Source organism: Pipistrellus kuhlii, unplaced genomic scaffold (genome assembly GCF_014108245.1).
Source record: "Pipistrellus kuhlii isolate mPipKuh1 unplaced genomic scaffold, mPipKuh1.p scaffold_m20_p_123, whole genome shotgun sequence".
NCBI classification, from domain to species: domain Eukaryota; kingdom Metazoa; phylum Chordata; class Mammalia; order Chiroptera; family Vespertilionidae; genus Pipistrellus; species Pipistrellus kuhlii.
In genome coordinates this window covers 203,644-224,639 of record NW_023425431.1, presented here as the reverse complement: position 1 = coordinate 224,639, position 20,996 = coordinate 203,644, and the positions used below count along the sequence as shown (strand labels likewise).

Here is a 20,996-nt window from a genome sequence, read left to right as displayed (position 1 = left end):
GGCAGTTAGGGGTGATTAGGCTGGCAGGGGGGGCAGTTAGGGGTGATTAGGCTGGCAGGGGGCAGTTAGGGGTGATTAGGCTGGTGGGGGCAGTTAGGGGTGTGAACAGGCTGGCAGGGGGACAGTTAGGGGTGATTAGGCTGGTGGGGGGCCAGTTAGGAGTGATTAGGCTGGCAGGGGGGCAGTTAGGGGTGATTAGGCTGGCAGGGGGGCAGTTAGGGGTGATTAGGCTGGTGGGGGGCAGTTAGGAGTGATTAGGCTGGCAGGGGGGTAGTTAGGGGTGGTCAGGCTGGTGGGGGCAGTTAGGGGTGATTAGGCTGGCAGGGGGGGGCAGTTAGGGGTGATTAGGCTGGTAGGGGGCAGTTAGGGGTGATTAGGCTGGCAGGGGGGGCAGTTAGGGGTGATTAGGCTGGCAGGGGGGCAGTTAGGGGTGATTAGGCTGGCAGGGGGGGCAGTTAGGGGTGATTAGGCTGGCAGGGGGCAGTTAGGGGTGATTAGGCTGGCAGGGGGGGCAGTTAGGGGTGATTAGGCTGGCAGGGGGGCAGTTAGGGGTGGTCAGGCTGGCAGGGGGGCAGTTAGGGGTGATTAGGCTGGTGGGGGGCAGTTAGGGGTGATTAGGCTGGCAGGGGGGCAGTTAGGGGTGGTCAGGCTGGCAGGGGGGCAGTTAGGGGTGGTCAGGCTGGTGGGGGCAGTTAGGGGTGATTAGGCTGGCAGGGGGGCAGTTAGGGGTGATTAGGCAGGCAGGGGGGCAGTTAGGGGTGATTAGGCAGGCAGGCAGGCGGGCGAGCTGTTAGAGTGAGCAGTCCCTGATTGGAGAGGGTCCGGGCTGGGCTGTGGGTACCCATCTCATCCTCTGTGCATGAACCCCGTGCCCGGGCCTCCGGTATGATCTAGCATCAAGGCCTCCTCGTTGGATTCTGAACGAAAGAGCAACGTTTAGTCCTGCCCCCGGCCCCGAGAGGAGAGAGAGCTGAGGGGATTTTCCGGGCTCCGTGGTGTCGTCACCATCGGGTTCCTAATCTCTCTCGTCGCACAGCCTCTATAGTCCTCGTGAGGGCACAGAGCCCCGAGCACTGTCCCTGAGCGACAGGAAGGCTGAGCTCTCAGCTCAGAGGCTGCCGTCTGTCTTCAGCGCAGGGCAGCCCAATGGTGCGAAAGGTGGCTGTGTGTGCGTGTGCGCGCACGTGTGTGTGTGCACGTGTGTGTGTGCACGTGTGTGTGCGCATGTGTGTGCGCGCGTGTGGTGTGTGTGTGCGTGTGTGCGTGTGTGTGTGCCTGTGTGCGTGCATGTGTGTGCCTGTGTGCGTGTGTGTGCCTGTGTGCGTTTGTGCATGTGTGTGTGTGCGTGTGTGTGTGTGTGTGTGTGTGTGTGCGCACGCACACATGTCAAGGAAATGCTCTGGGCATGTTTGCTTTTGTGGGAGATGGTAGCCAAGATCCTGAGGCTGCAGCCTACCACACGCTCCCGTGGGAGGGGAATGGCCGGGGCTGCTGACCACAGATGCCGAGGAACAAGGACCAGGTGTTCCTGTGCCTCCCACTCTCATCCATTAAAAACAGAACAAGCCGAGGCCGGTGTGGCTCAGTGGACAGAGCGTCGGCCTGCGGACTGAGGGGTCCCGGGTTCGATTCCGGTCAAGGGCAGGTGCCTTGGTTGCGGGCACATCCCCAGTGGGGGAGGTGTAAGAAGCAGCTGATCAATGATTCTCTCTCATCGATGTGACTAACTCTCTATCCCTCTCCCTTCCTCTCTGTAAAAAAAAAATCAATAAAAAATATACTTTTTTAAATTAAAACAAAACAAAACAGAATAAGGTCACTCTAAGGAAAAAAGGGGGACATTCCTTTTGTTAACTGCTACTATTAGGAAAAATGGTAAGTTTCATTTACAACTAAAAACAAAAACAAAATCACTCCCATGTACCATTGCAACAACAACACAATAACACACCGTATGCTGTCTGCCAATATTTTATTTGAATCACACCCCAGCCAACCATTGTCTGGGAGCTGGGTAACTTAGTATGAAAGGTTACCATGATCCCCACCCGACATTACTATTTCCAGATGTAAATGTTTAACTGTGTTCTTTATTGAAGTTTGGAAAGAGAGGAAGGGATAGAGAGATAGCAGCATCAACCCTCCGCCATCTTGAATGGGACTCTCCAAGGATCTCTTTAAAAAAAAAAAAATTAAAAAATGGCCGAAACCGGTTTGGCTCAGTGGATAGAGTGTCGGTCTGCAGACTGAAGGGTCCCAGGTTTGATTCCAGTCAAGGGCATGTACCTGGGTTGCGGGCACATCCCCAGTGGGGGGTGTGCAAGAGGCAGCTGGTCGATGTTTCTCTCTCATTGACATTTCTAGCTCTCTATTCCTCTCTCCTCCTCTCTGTAAAAAATCAATAAAATATGCCGAGACCGGTTTGGCTCAATGGATAGAGCGTTGGCTTGGGGACTGAAAGGTCCCGGGTTCGATTCCGGTCAAGGGCATGTACCTTGGTTGCGGGCACATCCCCAGTAGGGGTGTGCAGGAGGCAGCTGGTCGATGACTCTCTCTCTCATCGATGTTTCTAGCTCTCTATCTCTCTCCCTTCCTCTCTGTACAAAATCAATAAAATATATTTTTAAAAAATCAATAAAATATATTTTTAAATGATGTTGAAAGATGTTCTTAGAGGGAAAAGATGTCCCACATTCATTTCATTTATAAGGCGTTTCTTCTGTATGAAGTCTGCAATGTTTATGAAGATGACTGCTCTGGGTAAAGGACTTTCCACATTCACTGCATTGAAAAGGCTTTTCTCCAATGTGTACTTTTTGATAATATTGGAAACTACTGATTCTTGTAAAAGATTTTCCACATTCAGTGTATTTATAAGGCTTTTCTCCAGTGTGAACTCTCTGATAGTGGGGAAATGTGGAATATTCACTGCATTGATAGGGCTTTTCTACTGTGATAGAAGTAGAAAAGTCTCTAAGAGAGGAAGGGAGAGGGAGAGGGACATCGATGATGAAGAGAGAACCACGGATCGGCTGCCTCCCCGACGCCCCACACTGGGGATGGAGCCCACACCCCGGGCCTGTGCGCTGAAGGAGAATGGAGCCCTGACCTCCTGGTTCACGGGCCGACGCTCGGCCCCTGAGCCCTCCAGCTGAGCTGGCTTGTAATTTTGATGTGGCCCTTGAAGGAGGCAAGCACAGCGCTCACCGACTCTGCCTTCTAGGACGAGACGCTCTGCGGCTCCGTCAGCTGTGGTTGGACAGACCCTTCTCAACGGATTCCCTTTGTTAACGGGGAGGAAAAAAAATCATTGAAACCTGTAAAGAGTTTTTGTGAGTTTATTGGAGCCAAACCGTCGACATATGCCGGGAAGCAGAACCTCCACGGATTGAGATGATGCTCCGGAGAATGCAGGGTTACATCTGTATTTATCCATTGCAGTCAAAGGAAAGGGACGTAGGTGGGTTACAGGAAATTCATGGGCGATGGATTAGGGAGGTGGGACAGAGCGAAGCGGGGAAACCTCTGGGATAGGGTGAAAGGTGCAATGATGGACGTGAGCTTCTTTCACAGAGATGGATACAGCATACTCTAATGCAATTAACAGCTGACAATGAACTTGATAACAATAACAATGAGGGAATGTCTCAGGGCCATTTGTTGTGCCCTGAGGGGTCCTGGGTAAAAAGGAAGTTACAAGTTACCCAGACATCTCACAGATAGGTTATCTCAGATGCTGGAAGGCAGAGGGGGCTCAGTAAAAGATCCAAGTTGATCTTTGTCAGGTGAAATATCGGTCTGGGACGTGACTACCCACTCGAACCTGTTTGTCGTTAGATATTTAATTTCCAAACCATCTTTTGTGTGTGGTCATCTCAGGTCTCTGAGTTTGCAAGACTGTCGCGCAGGCCTCCCTGAGCTTGTCAGGTCAGCAGGTGGCTCCTTTCACACCTTCTTTGCTTAGTTTCCAAGCTTCCAAGATCTTGGTGGCTGGGCAGTGAAGGGCGCTGAAGGGGGCGGAGTGTGGGCTGGGCAGGAGCAGTGTCTGGGCATTTGATCACTGGAGGAGGGTATGCTTTACACTTTATTATTATTTTAATATAGTTTTATTGATTTTGTACAGAGAGGAAGGGAGAGAGATAGCGAGCTAGAAACATCGATGAGAGAGAGTCTTCGATCACACCCCCTACTGGGGATGTGCCCGCAACCAAGGCACATGCCCTTGACCGGAATCGAACCTGGGACCTTTCAGTCCCCAAGCCAACGCTCCATCCATTGAGCCAAACCGGTCTCGGCATATTTTATTATTTTTTCTTTAACGTGGATAGAATTGCCATTCGTTTTTTTAAAAAAAAATACGGTTTGTTTATTCTCCTGCACGTTTGAAATACGACAGCCCCTTTGGAAGCCGGCCGGGCTTCAGAAAAGGAACCTGGTTTGTGTCCGTTCCGCGAGGAGTGGATCGCAGGCCCAGGTGGGTTAAGGGAAGGGGGTGAGCACCTGCCGATCATGGGGTTCTGGAAATCACACGTCTTGGGGTTCTATCTGGACCCACCTATGTCCCAGGTACCGCTCATCATCTGAGTCTGCTTTGTTGGGTTCCCAGGATCCTCAGGAAACTCGGGGAGATTCAGCCTCGGCCCCCGAGTCGGACGCGGGGGCCACTAATCCCAGGGGAAGAGGCCTGGGAGCAGCCCCGCCATCTTCTCTCGGTAAACCCGGTCGAAGGCTTCCGTCTGCGCCACCGTGAAGTGGTTCTTCCAGTCCCCGGTGATGCCTGTCAGACGCAAAGCACAGGAGCGAGGCCTCCCCAGGTCCCTGCCGTCCACACCCCCTTCCTCCTGTCTCATTCATCAGCCACGCTCCGCTTTCTGAGATTTCTTTTTCTTTTTCTTTTTTTAAATAATATATTCAGGAAAGTTATCCTTTATTTATTTTTTTATATATTTTACTGAGTTTTTACAGAGAGGACGAGAGAGGGATAGAAAGCTAGAAACATCAAGGAGAGAGAATCATCGATCAGCTGCCCCATGCACACCCCCTACTGGGGATGTGCCCGCAACCAAGGTACATGCCCTTGACCGGAATCGAACCCGGGACCTTTCGGTCCAGAGGCTGACGCTCTATCCACTGAGCCAGACCGGTTTCGGCCACTTTCTAAGATTTCTTTCCAACCTTAGAATGCACTCCAAATCATTCCTTAAACTCTCAGAGTCAGGCACCACTTAGGTGATTTCCATCGACTCAGAGAGTTCCACCATCCCGGATCTTAGGGCATCCACAGACGCTGGGGAGGTCCCTGTCCATCACACCCACGTGGTAAAGATCGGAGGCTCTTGCTTGCCCTAACCGGTGTGGCTCAGCGGATAGAGCTTCGGCTTGCGGACTGAAGGGCCCCAGGTTCGATTCCTGTCAGGGGCACGGACCTTGGTTGCGGGCACATCCCCAGTGGGGGGTGTGCAGGAGGCAGCTGGTCGATGTTTCTCTCTCGTCGGTGTTTCTAGCTCTCTCTCTCCCTCTCCCTTCCTCTCAGTAAAAAATCAATAAAATATATTAAGAAAAAGAAAAAAAAGATTAGAGACTCTCCCCTCACCTTTTCTCATCAGACACCCTTTGCTGTGGTCCATGAGGAAGTCGGGGAGCAGAGAGAAGTTGCTCATCTTATTGTCCTTCATGGCCTGGAAGGTCACGTGCTGGAGGACGGAGTCCAGCTCCTCTGGGCTCAGCTCGGTGCCCAGGAACCGGCTGATCTTCTCCACGCCGGCTCTGGTGTCCTGGAGCGAGAGCCACGACGACGGAGAGGACGTGAGACAGAAGCACAGCGGGGAGGAAGGAGGCAGGGAGGGAGAGTCGGGAGGGAGTGGAAGGTGAGAGAGAACGAGGAGAGTCAGGAAGAGCGTGCGTGGGTCTGAGGGGGTGCGTGAGCGCGCTGCTCAGCACACTAGAGGCCCGATGCACAGAGATTCCTGCCAGAAGGGCCTGCTTTCCCCTGGCTGCCAGCATCGCCTTGGCTCCGGCCAGAGCCGTCTTCCCGCCTTCCTTCCCACGCTGCCCAGAGGCCCGGAGCGGCCAGGGGCCATGTGGAGCGGTCACGTGCTAGCCACGGCAATGACCCAAGTGTCTCGCCCCGCCCCCAGCCACTCGGCACCCGAGTATGCAAATTAACCCGCCATCTTTGTTGGGTCCACTTGCATACCCACTCCTGATTGGCTGGTGGGCGTCGCAAAGGTACGGTCCATTAGCATGTTACTCTTTTATTAAGTCAATGCTCATTAGAGACAATTGACTGTGAGATTCATGGAAGCAACTTTTTAAAAATATATATATTTTATTAATTTTTTTACAGAGAGGAAGGGAGAGGGATAGAGAGTTAGAAACATCGATGAGAGAGAATCATCGATCAGTTGCCTCCTGCACACCCCCCGACTGGGGATGTGCCCGCAACCAAGGCACATGCCCTTGACGGGAATCGAACCTGGGACCCTTCAGTCCACAGGCCGATGCTCTATCCACTGAGACAAACCGGTTTCGGCATCATTGATGTTTCTATCTGTCTCTTTCCCTTCCTCTCTGAAATCAATTAAAATTTATATACTATATATATATTTTAAAAGAATGAACTGATTGCTGGGTCATATGGTAACTCTATTCTTAATCATAGCAACGCACATTTGAAACCTATGTAATCTTATTAAAGAATGTCACCCCCCAATACATTTAATTTTAAAAAGAAACACGTAGAGTTAAAGAACGGAGGGAAGGCAGACAGCGGTGAACGGAGTTGGGGAGAGTGATTTTTGGACAGAGTTACCTGATGCAGCTCCTCGTAGGATACAAACAGGAAGTTCTCTTTTCCCCTCATCTGCAGCCAGCCGCCCACGTGGTTGAACCAGGAGCCGAAGGGCACTGCAAGGGAAGCGAGGAGGGAGGGTGACTCGTGGATGCTTCCGCTGCCCAAGCCACTCTGCTCCCGTTAGCCACGCCCTCGGGAGAGGCTGAGCAAGTCGGTAACTGCATTTCCCCCCGAGGCCATAGCTATTTGGTGAGCAAGTGGCTCGAGCGAGCGCTGCAGATGCTTTCTCTCTCATTTGCATGAGAAATAGAATTCTGCACTGAGGATGCGCCCGCAACCAAGGGACATGCCCTTGACTGGGATCGAACCCGGGACCCTTCAGTCTGCAGGCCGATCCTCTATCCATTGAGCCAAACCGGTTTCGGCTAGACGGGCTTTTATATATATATATATATATATATATATATATATATATATATATATATATATATATATATATATATATATATATAGATTAGGGGTGTCGAACTCAATCAGAGAAGGGGCCAAAATCTAAAATCCAGCCTAAATCGCGGGCCGAATGGTTTACTGAACAGTCATAAACTGTCATTGTGATGGAAACGCAGCGGAGTGCAGTGATGACAGCGCGGTGCGGGCCACATTGCAAGGCCTGGCGGGACGGATTTGGCCCGCGGGCCTTGTGTTTGACACATGTGAATTATAGATACTATTTTTTAAAAATGTGGTGAGGTGCCGAAACCGGTGTGGCTCAGTGGATAGAGCCTCGGCCTGCGGACTGAAGGGTCCCAGGTTCGATCCCGGTCAAGGGCATGTCCCTTGGTTGCGGGCACATCCTCAGTAGGGGGCGTGCAGAAGGCGGCTGACCGATGTGCCTCTCTCATCGATGTTTTTAACTCTCTGTCCCTCTCCCTTCCTCTCTGTAAAAAAAAAAAAAAATCGATAAAATATATATTTTTTAAAAGTGTTGTGGGAGCAAAGCCTGTTGACACAGGGTCTGTGGAGACGGGACTTACTCAGATCCCACACCATCGAGGCTGGATTGCAGTGTCATCGTGTAAGCCGTGAGAAACTGAGACCCGGAGGTGAGGTCAGGAGTCCCGCCCTTCCAGCCCAAATCCTGACTGTGAGTCCCACTCACCGTCTCCTTGAAGGAACTTTTCAAAATATACTTCAAAGGACTCTGTGCATTTGGCCATCTTTATCGTTTTCCAGAAATGGTAACCGGAAACCAGGATATCTCTGGGATTTCTCACGATGTAGATACACTCGAACGAAAAAAGGAGAAGAAGAAGAAGAAAAAGGAGATAAGAAAAACAGGTATACTCATTCTCCCTGCCCTGAGATTTTTGCAAGTCAAAAAAAAATTCAGAAAAAAAGCAATAAAGTTTGTTGCTTGGTTTTTGTTTTTTTTAAAGTATATTTTTATTGATTTTATACAGAGAGATAGAGAGTTAGAAACATCGATAAGAGAGAATCATCGATCAGCTGCCTCCTGCACGCCCCCCACTGGGGATGTGCCTGCCACCAAGGTCCATGCCCTTGACCAGAATCGAACCCGGGACCTTCCAGTCCGCAGGCCGACGCTCTATCCACTGAGCCACACCGGTTTCGGCAGGATTTTTTTTTTTTTTTTTTAAACTAAAGGCTGAGTGTCCTCTGGAGCAGACACCGGGGCCCTGTGACCTGGGACACGCCTGTCCGTCTTCCTCGGGCTCACCTTGGCCTTGGACGTGAAGAGCGACGTGGGGAAGAACTGCAGGGGGAGGTGGGAGGTGTAGAAGCGCGGGTCGCCCTGCCTCTCGATGTCCGCCACGCCGGTGGCCTTCTCCAGCCACAGCGAGCGCTCCCAGCTGACCACGGACTGCACCCAGCGGGGGTCGCCCCGCGTGCGCACCAGGCTGACGATCTCCAGGATCCAGGTGGAGCCTGCGGGGCCCAGAACACGGGGTCTCCTATTCCAGTCCGACGTTTGACTCCGTCGAGACGTGCCGTTTATTTTCGATACATTTTTTTATTGATTTTTTTGAATGATGCATTTTTAAAAATATATTTTATTGATTTTTTACAGAGAGGAAGGGAGAGGGATAGTTAGAAACGTCGATGAGAGAGAATCATCGACCAGCTGCCTCCTGCACACCCCCCACTGGGGATGTGCCCGCAACTAAGGTACATGTCCTTGACCGGAATCGAACCTGGGACCCTTCAGTCCACAGACCGACGCTCTATCCACTGAGCCACACCGGTTTCGGCACCATCACTACATTTTATGTATATATGTGTGTGTGTATATGTGTGTATGTGTGTGTGTGTATGTGTGTGTACGTGTGTGTATGTGTCTATGTGTGTGTCTATGTGTGTGCGCATGTGTGTATGTGTATGTGTGTATGTGTGTATGTATGGGTCTCTGTGTGCATGTGTGTTCATGTATATATGTATGTGTGTGTGCGTGTGCATGTATGTGCATATGTGTGTGTGTGTGTATATATATATTTTTTATTATTTTTTTTTTTTAAGAGCCACCCAGTGTTGCTCAGTGGTTGAGCATTGGCCACCATTCGATCCAGTCAGGACTTGTGTCTGGGTTGTAGACTAGATTCCTAGTATGGGGCATGCAGAAGGCAGGTGACATGATTCTCATCATTGACGTTTCTCTTTCCGTCTTCCTCTCCCTTCCTCTCTGAAGTCAATACAAATATGTATTTTTAAAAATCAATGGGAGCCGAAGCCGGTTTGGCTCAGTGGATAGAGCGTCGGCCTGCGGACTGAAAGGTCCTGGGTTCGATTCCGGGCAAGGGCATGTACCTTGGTTGCGGGCACATCCCCGGTGGAGGGTGTGCAAGAGGCAGCTGGTCGACGATTCTCTCTCATCAATGTTTCTAACTCTCTATCCCTCTCTCTTCCTCTCTGTGAAAAACCAATAAAATATATTTTTAAAAAAATAATAAGATTCCACATTGATTTTCCCCCCCACCCCCCATTTAAACACATCCAGCCTCATCTCCTGATCCTGTGCTATTCCTATCCTCTGCCGGAAACCAACCAGTTTTCACTAGAAGAGAGATGTGGACAGGAAGTCAGAACGGCTGGCCCACAACCTTAGCTGCTCGAACCACTCACCCTTCAGTGGAGACACGGTTAGCTAAAGCAGCCTCCACCTTGTTTGTCCCATGTAAGTGTCTGTTACTTCCTGCCCAAGGGCTATGTGTAAATTCCTGTGATCCCTGCCTAAGATGTCCTCTCCAAAGCCTCACTAAAAGGGACGGCAGGGTCAGGGCAGGGAGTAGTTCTCCCACGAGAGTTGGACTACCGCCTGGCCCCCCCCTCACCCCCCATATCGCCCAATTGAATTTCTTCAAGTCTCTCTTTCCATGTGTGTGCGGCCCTTCTCCAGAACCCGAACCCTGAGTTGGAACCCTTTCCAGGCGGGACGCCAAAGAGATTCCTACAATCCTGTTGTTTTTCTCAGGTTCCTGACCGTCCCTCCGTGTATTTCACGTCTAGACCATTCCCCACGTCACCCGCCCTGCGCTGTCCCCTCTCCGACTCTGACAAAGGCCCTTTTCTTTGACCAAACGCCAGCCAGACTCCCGGGTCCTCTCGGCGACCAGATCTGGACGGTGTGTGGCCGTGCTTGCCGAGCCAAGGTCAGCACGTCGGTCACGAGAACCCGCTCGCCGGGATGGCTCAGCCAGGCCCCCATCCCCACCCTGGATGTCCCGCGCCTTGGCTTGTTACAGCGTGGATCTTGTTTGGGCTGTTTTTTTTGTTTGTTTGTTTGTTTGTTTTGTGTGTGTGTGTGTGTGTGTGTGTGTGTGTGTGTGTGTTTTTCAAGAAATGCCCAACCCTTGGTGTCTGATGAAATCCTCCTGGTAATTTTGCATCCACTGACCTCCTCACTCTGCTCATTACCTACCAATCCCCGGCCACCTGCTACTTTCAGAGTGGATTTTATTTTTTAAATATATTTTATTGATTTTTTTTACAGAGAGGAAAGGAGAGAGCTAGAGAGCTAGAGACGTCTATGAGAGAGAAACATCGAACAGCTGCCTCTTGCACACCCCCTACTGGGGATGTGCCCGCAACCAATGTACATGCCCTTGACTTGAATCGAACCCGAGACCTTTCAGTCCGCAGACCGACACTCTACCACTGAGCCAAACCGGTTTTGGCTCAGAGTTGATTTTAGTCTGTCTCTCTCTCTCTCTCTCTCTCTTCCTCCTCCTCCTCCTCCTCCTCCTCCTCCTCCTTCTTCCTCCCTCTCCCTCTCCCTCCCTCTCTCTCTCTCTCTCTCTCTCTCTCTCTCTCTCTCTCTCTCTCTCCCCCTCCTTCTTCCTCTCTCTCTTTCTCTCTCTCTCTGCACTAATCTGGAATCAAGTCTCCCTGCCCATTTTATCCAGTGTCAGAATATATGCAATGTGCCCCTCACTATATCACATTTGCTGTGGACGTCTCAGGATAGATGGCTCCTTGTGCCCAGAGTCTCAGGTATCCTGTCTCCTATATTTATTTTCTGTTTTGTGAATCCTCACCCAAACAGAGTTCTCCATTGATTTTTAGAGAGTGGAAAGGGCGGGAGGGATGGAGGGTGGAGACAGAGACAGAGACAGAGTTGAGAGAGACACACAGATTGGTTACTTCCCACCCGCCCTCTGACCGAGGCCGGGGACCACGCCTGCAGCCCACGTGCACGCCCTTGACCGGGAGTCGAACCAAGACGCGTCCATGCACAGACCCGCGTCCTAACCACTCAGACCACTCCCGCCAGGGCGCCTGTCGCCGTCAAACGCCCCAGGCGGTCCCCGGAGCCGTCTGCCGCGGCCCAGCGCCCTGCTGGTCACACCGGCAGGCCACCCTGCCTGAGTGAACCCCTCTTCCTGGCCGGTCACCACTCCGGTCACCAACGCAGAGTCCGGGCGAGGCCGAGGGCAGGTGCCTGCAGGACGCCCCTCCCCAGCCTCCCGCTGTCTCGCCCGCTCCTCACCTGACTTCGGGTACGACACGGTGACGACGTCCCGGTCCCTGACCACAAACCCGTCCCGCAGCGCTCCGAGGTCCCCCCTGGTGGTGGAGAGGAAAGGAACCCCTTCGACCCACGTGTAATCCCTGCTCAGGCCCGCCACCCAGGCCAGCCTGCCCGGCTCCGGCTCCGTCATGCTGTCCTGGCCACGGCCACGGGGCACAGCTGCTCGGCTTCCTGGTTCCCGCTCAGATTTTATCTGTGCTGAGAAAACGTGCATATGCTGATCAGAACGTCCTCCAGACAGAGCCACGGTGGCAGGGGTGGAGGCAGAGGCGGTGGCGAGGGGGCGATCAGGCCGGCCGGGGGGAGCAGTTAGGTGGCGATCAGGCTGGCAAAGGGGAGCAGTTAGGGGGCAATCAGGCTGGCAGGGGAGGGCAGTTAGGGGGCAATCAGGCTGGCAGGGGAGGGCAGTTAGGGGGGGCGATCAGGCTGGCAGGGGAGGGCAGTTAGGAGGTGATCAGGCTGGCAAAGGGGAGCAGTTAGGGGGCAATCAGGCTGGCAGGGGAGGGCAGTTAGGGGGTGACCAGGCCAGTAGGGGGGAGCAGATAGTGGGTGATCAGGCTGGCAAAGCAGTTATGGGGTGATCAGGCTGGTAGGGAGGAGGAGTTAGGGGGCAATCAGGCTGGCAGTGGGGAGCAGTTAGGGGGTGATCAGGCTGGTAGGGAGGAGCAGTTAGAGGTGATCAGGCTGGCAGCAGAGGGCAGTTAGGGGGTGATCAGGCTGGCAGGGGAGGCAGTTAGGGGGCAATCAGGCTGGCAAAGGGGAGCAGTTAGGGGGAGGCGATCAGGCTGGCAGGGGAGGGCAGTTAGGGGGGCGATCAGGCCAGTAGGGGGGAGCAGTTAGGGGCGATCAGGCTGGCAGAAGAGGTGGTTAGCGATCAGGCTGGCAGGGGAGGGCAGTTAGGGGCAATCAGGCTGGTAAAGGGGAGCAGTTAGGGGTGATCAGGCTGGCAGGGGGGAGCAGTTAGGGGCGATCAGGCTGGCAGAAGAGGTGGTTAGCGATCAGGCTGGCAGGGGAGGGCAGTTAGGGGCAATCAGGCTGGTAAAGGGGAGCAGTTAGGGGTGATCAGGCTGGCAGGGGGGAGCAGTTAGGGGCGATCAGGCTGGCAGTGGGGAGCAGTTAGGGGCGATCAGGCTGGCAAAGGGGAGCAGTTAGGGGGTGATCAGGCTGGTAGGGAGGAGCAGTTAGAGGTGATCAGGCTGGCAGCAGAGGGCAGTTAGGGGGTGATCAGGCTGGCAGGGGAGGCAGTTAGGGGGTGATCAGGCTGGCAGGGGAGGCAGTTAGGGGGCAATCAGGCTGGCAAAGGGGAGCAGTTAGGGGGGGGCGATCAGGCTGGCAGGGGAGGGCAGTTAGGGGGGTGATCAGGCCAGTAGGGGGGAGCAGTTAGGGGCAATCAGGCTGGCAGAAGAGGTGGTTAGCGATCAGGCTGGCAGGGGAGGGCAGTTAGGGGCAATCAGGCTGGTAAAGGGGAGCAGTTAGGGGTGATCAGGCTGGCAGGGGGGAGCAGTTAGGGGCGATCAGGCTGGCAGGGGGGAGCAGTTAGGGGAGATCAGGCTGGCAGAAGAGGTGGTTAGGAGCGATCAGGCTGGCAAGGGAGGGCAGTTAGGGGCACTCAGGCCATCAGGCAGAGGCGGTTAGTGGCTGTCGGTTTGAAGGTAGAGGTGGTTAGGGGGCTATTGGAGAGAAAGGCAGGCATGTGGTTAGGAGCCGGTGGTGTTGGATTGCTAGAGGGTGCAGGCCGGGCTGCACCCCACCCCACCCCATGCACACATTTCTTGCACCGGCCTCTGTGTAATATAAAAAGCAGGCCATCCAGGCTTCCAATGACAACGGGGGACACTGGGAGGGTCACCGTTCTCTGGAACAGCCATGAGCTAGCGAGCTCAGAGCACTGTATTGAGGACTGTGAGTTCACCTCCTAAGAGGGGAACCTGCAATGGCTAACAAGCAAAGAGGAGATACAACACCCAGGAGCCCTGGCCCGTGTGGCTCAGTGGGTAGAGCCTCGGCCTGCGGACTGAAGGGTCCCAGGTTCGATCCCGGTCAGGGGCACATGCCTGGGTTGTGGGCTAATTCCCCACAGTGGGGGGTGTGCAGGAGGCAGCCGATCCATATTCTCTCTCATCATTGATGTTTTTTGTGTGTTTTTTAAAATATATATATTTTATTGATTTTTTTTACAGATAGGAAAGGAAAGAGATAGAGAGTTAGAAACATCGATGAGAGAGAATCATCGATTAGCTGCCTCTTGCACAACCCCTACCGGGGATGTGCCTGCAACCAAGGTACATGCCCTTGACCGGAATCGAACCCGGGACCCTTCAGTCCGCAGGCCGACGCTCTATCCACTGAGCCAAACCGGTTTCGGCAGCCCTGACCAACTTTAAAGTCTTTTTTTTTTTTTTCTTGAGAGTTTTCAGCTGAAAATATTCAAGAACATCCGAATTGCAAGGAGCATACTCATTTTTACCACATTCACCGCACATTGGTTTTTCTTCATCCAATTCAAACTATTGTGGCCGAAACTGGTGTGGCTCAGCGGATAGAGCGTCGGCCTGCGGACTGAAGGGTCCCGGGTTCGATTCCAGTCAAGGGCATGGACCTTGGTTGCGGGCACATCCCCAGTGAGAGGCAGGCAGCTGGTCGATGACTCTCTCTCACCGATGTTTCTAGCTCTCTGTCCCTCTCCCGATCGGTGTGTGTGTGTGGATGGTTTGGACGGGAAGCAGTTAACTCTTAACGCCACGATCACACTTGGTGGACGGAATCTCCCCATGTCCGAGCGCCGATGAGGCTGGTAGGGTGTTTGTTTGTTTTTTGAATCATCCTTCTACTGCGACGTGGGCCAACATTGACTTGGCCGTTCCGTCTGCGGTGGCGACAGTCGACGCTGGGAATCGGGTGGCTCGGCCAACGCTCAGTGCGCCCTGGGGACTGCTGGCTGCCAGGGTGACCGAGTCCGTGCCCTGTGGATCAGGAGGACTTCAACGTTTGTTCACAGACGGATAGACGTTTCCAGAAAGCAAATCCCACGCCCTGTGTATCATTTATTTAAGAGTTAGAAGTGGGAATCACTTTCTCTCTGTGTAAATGTTTAACCTCAGAGTACACAGAGAGAGGACGGAAGAGAAACCCTTGCTTTTCTTTTTCGGTGTGTGTGTATTTGGGGACGGTGGGTTATGCACACGGCATAGTCTGAAGTCAGAGAGTCTCTTATAGGCAGCATATAGGTGGGTGGGGTTTTTTTTAATATGTTTTATTGAGTTTTTACAGAGAGGAAAGGAGAGGGATAGAGAGCTAGAAACATCGATGGGAGAGAAACATCAATCAGCTGCCTCCTGCACACTTCCTACTAGGGATGTGCCCGCAACCAAGGTACATGCCCTTGACCGGAATCGAACCTGGGACCCTTCAGTTTGCAGGCCGATGCTCTCTATCCACTGAGCCAAACCTGTTTCGGCTAATCTCTGTCTTTTAATTGGAGAATTTAGTCCTCTTAACATTTAAAGTGACCATTGAGCCCTGACCGGTGTGGCTCAGTGGATAGAGCGTGGGGCTGCGGACTGAAGGGTCCCAGGTTTGATTCCAGTCAAGGGCATGTACCTTGGTTGCGGGCACATCCCCGGGGGGAGAAGGGGTGCAGGAGGCGGCTGATCGATGTTTCTCTCTCATCGATGTTTCTAACTCTCTGTAAAAAAAAAAAAAATCAATAAAATATATTTTAGAAAAATAATAAAGTAACCATTGATAGGTCTGGACTTAGGGTTGCCATCCTTTATCTCGTTTTCTGGCTGTTTTGTCATTTCTTTGTCTTTTTTCTCCTGTTCTCTTCCCTTTGGGTTTGTTCATTTGCTGACATGTTGTGCTTCGACTCCTCTCTCTCTATCTCTTGTGTAGGCAGACTGCAGGTTTTGCTATACGTTAGCCAGGTGGTGCACAGGAAGCATCGTGTGTCTTAGTCCTTTTGAATACCAAATACCCTTCGTCCTCTCCCCCGCATTCTATGCTTTACGGGTACATTGTACATTCCTTTACCTCCTGCACCCATTGACTAATTGTCGTGGCTTTAATGCTTCATCGTTAAACCTTCGTACCAGGTTTAGAAGGGTTTATCCACCACCACGATCACGTGAGAGGATTCTGCATTTACCTTCGGATTTCTGAATCTATCTACCTATTGGCCTGTGCCAGTGAGATTTATAACATCATGTTTTCTTGTTACTAATTACTGTTCTTTCATTTGAAGAAGTCCCTTTAACATTTCTTATACGTCTGGTCTAATGGTGACTAAACTCATTTGGCTTTCCTTATATGGAAAAAAAAATGATCTTTTTAAAAAAATTCTGAATAATAACGTGATTGGGCCAAAACCGGTTTGGCTCAATGGATAGAGCATCGGCTTGGGGACTGAAAGGTCCCAGGTTCGATTCCGGTCAAGGGCATGTACCGTGGTTGCGGGCACATCCCCAGTAGGGGGTGTGCAGGAGGCAGCTGATCGATGACTCTCTCTCATCGATGTTCCTAACTCTCTATCCCTCTCTCTTCCTCTCTGTACAAAATCAATAATATACATATATATATATATATATATATATATATATATATATATATTAAATAACGTGATTGGGTAGAATATTATTTTTTAAATATATTTCATTGATTTTTTTTTTTTTTTTTTTTTTTTTTTACGGAGAGGAAGGGAGAGGGACAGTTAGAAACATCAATGGTGAGAGAGAATCATTGATCAGCTGCCTCTTACACACCCCACACTGAAAAACGGAGTCCAGGCATGTGCCCTTGACCAGAATCGAACCTAAGATCCTTCAGACCACAGGTGGGTGCTCCATCCACTGAGCCACACCAGCTAGGGCAGGCAGTGTGGTTTTCATGAGATGAGTAAAAGAGCCACCGGGATTTTTATTTTTATTTTTTATTTTTTTTAGAAGGCATGGGGGACCAGATGGGAAAACTTCCTTCCCTCTAATGGAGGAGCTCTCTCTGACTTGTGGGTCCCGTTGGCTTTGATTCACTGGAATACACATTTGCCCAGCAGGAATGCATCCAGCTCTCACAGATGAGCCCAGGGGCTGTGGACAGATCAAACGTAAAGCCTGGTAAACAGTAGAAGGGCCATCAGGCTGTGGGATTGCCATGTTGTGCTGATTAATATGCAAGGACTGTTGGTCTTTGCCTCTGAGTTCTCTCCCTTTTTGCTTTCTTAATAAATTTAAAAAGGTGTATGCCACCTGCAGGGCTTGGGTCTTTTTTTATTTATTTATTTTAATTTTTATTATTATAATTTTTAATATATTTTATTGATTTTGTACAGAGAGGAAGAGAGAGAGATAGAGAGTTAGAAACATCGATGAGAGAGAGTCATCGATCAGCCGCCTCTTGCACACCCCCTACTGGGGATATGCCCTCAACCACGGTACATGCCCTTGACCGGAATCGAACCCGGGTCCCCTCAGTCCCCAAGCCGACGCTCTATCCATTGATCCAAACCGGTCTCGGCTTGGGTCCTTTTTTTAAATATATTTTATTGATTTTTTTGTTTTTTTGAGAGAGAGATAGAAAGAGAGAGGAATAGAGAGTTAGAAACATCAATGAGAGAGACACATCGACCAGCTGCCTCCTGCACGCCCCCTACCGGCCACACCGGTTTCGGCCGGGCTTGAGTCCTTTTAAGACTATTTAAAAATTATATATTTTATTGATTTTTTTACAGAGAGGAAGGGAGAGGGATAGAGCGTTAGAAACATCCATGAGAGAGAAACACTGACCAGCTGCCTCCTGCATAGGCTACAAAGTTCCAATTATAGAAGATAAATAAATGCCCGATACCCGCTTCCAGCCGGCCCTGGTCCCCGAGCAAGGAGGCGCTGGAGGAAAAATAAAGGAGGGACTTGGTGATGCCTGAAGGATATGAAGGATATTATTGTAGTTGGGAGGGGTAATAAAAAATGTCCCCAAACAAAAAATAATAATAATAAATTTAAATAAATAAATAAATAAATAAATAAATAAAAGAGGGGCCAAAACCGGTTTAGCTCAGTGGATAGAGTGTCAGCCTGGGGACTGAAAGGTCCCAGGTTCGATTCCCATCAAGGGCATGTACCTGGGTTGCGGGCACATCCCCAGAAGGGGGTGTGCAGGAGGCAGCTGATCAATGTATCTCTCTCATTGATGTTTCTAACTCTCTATCCCTTTCCCCTCCTCTCTGTAAAAAATCAATAAAAAATATATTTAAAAAAATAAAAATTAAACAAAATAAATAAATAAAAGATGGGCTGGCCACCCTCCCCACGGAGTAAGAGTTCCCATCGGGGAGCTTGGCCAGGCTGACCACGGCCCTCAGCCCCTCAGCCAGGCTGGCCACACGGCGCCTGTCTGTTGGCCGTCTGCATGTCCTCCCTGGAGAAGTGGCTCTTCAGGCCCATTGTCCATTTTCTAATTGGATTTCTCCACTTCCTCTGGCTGAGCTGTATGAGCATTTGCGTATTTTGTAAATTAAGCCCTTATCAGATCTAGCGTTGGCAAATATGCTCTCCCATCCAGTGGGTGAGCTTTCCCTGTGTTGATGGCGTCCTTTGCTGTGGGAAAGAAAACAAACAGACAGCCGAAACAGGTTTGGCTCAGTGGATAGAGCGTCAGTCTGCGGACTGAAGGGTCCCGGGTTCGATTCCGGTCAAGGGCATGTATGTTGGTTGCGGGCACATCCCCGGTAGGGGGTGTGCAAGAGGCAGCTGGTCGATGTTTCTCTCTCATCGATGTTTCTAGCTCTCTATCCCTCTCCCTTCTTCTCTGTAAAAAATAAAAAATCAATAAAATACATTTTTAAAAAAGAAAGAAAAGAAAACAAACAAACAAAAAAAAACACCTTTTAGTTGGATGTAGTCCAATTTGTTCAATGTTCTTGTTGTTTCCTTTGTCCAAGGCGGCGTGTCAGGAGGAAATATTGCTCCGAGAAACGTCGGGGATGTTGCCACTTGGGTTTTCCTTCTGGGAGTTTTTTCGTTTCTCGTCTCCGGTTTAAGGCCTGTTCATCCATGCTGAGTTGATTCTTGCGTGTGGTACAAGAAGGTGGTCGGTTTAATTTTTCTACACATTTCTTGTTTTGTTTTCTTAAATATATTTTATTGATTTTTCACAGAGATGAAGGGAGAGGGATAGAGAGCTAGAAACATCGATGAGAGAGAAACATCGACCAGCTGCCTCCTGCACACCTCCTACTGGGGATGTGCCCACAACCAAGGTACATGCCCTTGACTGGAATCGAACCCAGGACCTTCCAGTCCGCAGGCCGACGCTCTATCCACTGAGCCAAACCGGTTCTGGCAATTTTCCTGCATAGTTCCTATCCAATTTTACCAACACCTTATATTGAATAGACGGTCTTTACCCAATTGCATGTTTTTGCCTTCTTTGTCAGATTTTTTAAAAAAATATATATATATATTATTGATTTTTCACAGAGAGGAAGGGAGAGGGGGAGAGAGCTAGAAACATCGATGACAGAGAAACATCGACCAGCTGCCTCCTGCACTTCCCCACCTCCCACCTCCCCCCCCACTGGGGATGCGCCCGCAACCAAGGTACACGCCCTTGACCGAATCGAACCTGGGACCCTTCAGTCCGCAGGCCGACGCTCTATCCACTGAGCCAAAAGTGGTTTTGGCCTCTTTGCCAGATATTAATTGACCGTAGAGATGTGGGTTTATTTTGTAGGCTCTCAGTTCCGTTCCATGGACCTCTGTGTCTACTTTAAGGCTAGCTCCATGTTGTTTTTGTTACCGTAAGCCTAGTTTGATGACATCAGGTGGTGTGATCCATCCAACTTTTGTTCCTTTCCTAGGTTGCTGTTGCTGCTTGGGGGTCTTTGGTGGTTCCGGATAAAGTTCGGAGTCCGTGTTCCAGTTCTGTGACACACGCCCGTGGCGCTGTGCTAGGAATTGTGTTGCATCTAAAGATTGCTCTGGCGGTCCGGACATTATTCATGGCCACGGTATAGGCTTTCGTTTATTTGTTATCTTCTTCAGTTTGTTTTCTTCAGTATTTTACACATGGATGAGTAAAGGTCTTTTGTTTGCTTGGTTAAATGTATTTCTAGTTATTTTTAAAAATATATTTGTTGATTTTTTTTTTTTTACAGAGAGGAAAGGAGAGGGATAGAGAGTTAGAAACATCGACCAGCTGCCTCCTGCACACCTCCTACTGGGGATGTGCCCGCAACCACATGCCCTTGACCGGAATCGAACCTGGGACCCTTCAGTCCACAGGCTGATGCTCTCTCTATACACCGGGCCAAGCCGGCTTGGGCAGATTCAGTAGTTTTCACGCGACATCTGCTGCCACCTTTCCTGTGTGTGGTTGTTTTTTGTTTGTTTGTGTTTTTTGTGGGTTGTTTTGTTTTGTTTTTAACAAAGCTCTATTTCTTTATTTTGTTTATATATATATATATATATATATATATATACATATGTATATGTGTGTGTGTGTATATATATATATATATATATATATATATATATATATATATTTGTTGATTTCAGAGAGGAAGGGAGAGGGAGAGAGACAGAATGTTGTGTGTACCCCATCTCACAAAGGGCGCCTCAGGAAGTCCGGTTACGGGGTCATTTGTTAACAGCTGGCGGCTTACGAGGCACCCCAGACCTCGCAGCCCAGACAGCTCGCCAGCCTGGCTCATGGGCAGAAGGTCACTGAGGCATCATTCTGTCTCTGGGTCTGGGGTGCAAGCCTGCTTCCCGATGTGACAGACGTGGGACTGAGCGGGTTAGTGACCTGAAGTGTCTACGTGTCACTGAGTCCACAGAAGCATGTCATCTGGGGTGGACCACCTGGGCCATTTAGGATAATGGTGCTGTCCGGATTCCGGGACCCCTGAGTCCACAGGAATGCACTATCTGTGCTCTTCTGATTCTGGGACCACTGAGTCAACTGACATCAGTTATCTGCAGCCACTGAGACAATTCAGGGTCACTGAGCTGTCCTGGGTCCCAGAGAATGTGCTTCAGGGACCAGTGAGGTCACCATCCATGGGACATTCAGACCACCATCCATGGAGGGTTGGGATAGTTATTTAATTATCAGAAAATCAAATAACTTTTAATTTTTTAAAATATATTTTATTGATTTTTTTAA

At 50.5% G+C, this 20,996-nt stretch overlaps 1 protein-coding gene across 1 annotated transcript; it reads right to left on the bottom strand.

Moving 5' to 3' along the window:
* Positions 1–4,596: 4,596 nt before the first annotated feature.
* On the bottom strand, positions 4,597–11,967 carry LOC118716929 (sulfotransferase 2A1-like). Its single transcript, XM_036434436.2, has 6 exons — positions 11,796–11,967; positions 8,532–8,740; positions 7,953–8,079; positions 6,812–6,906; positions 5,594–5,774; positions 4,597–4,777 (listed from the first exon to the last, which is right to left on the bottom strand). Exons 1-6 carry the CDS (start codon positions 11,965–11,967, stop codon positions 4,665–4,667), a joined length of 897 nt encoding a protein of 298 aa, XP_036290329.1. The 3' UTR covers positions 4,597–4,664.
* Between the last annotated feature and the right edge of the window lie 9,029 nt (positions 11,968–20,996).

Bases quoted from the DNA above. Each gene is read 5' to 3' on its own strand.
- LOC118716929 (XM_036434436.2), bottom strand. From the start codon at position 11,967: ATGACGGAGCCGGAGCCGGGCAGGCTGGCCTGGGTGGCGGGCCTGAGC. The intron at 6,907-7,952 runs GTGAGTGGGACT...CTTCCCTTGCAG, and splicing joins AAAGTTCCTTCAAGGAGACG to TGCCCTTCGGCTCCTGGTTC. The intron at 4,778-5,593 runs GTGAGGGGAGAG...TGCGTCTGACAG, and splicing joins AGGGTGTCTGATGAGAAAAG to GCATCACCGGGGACTGGAAG.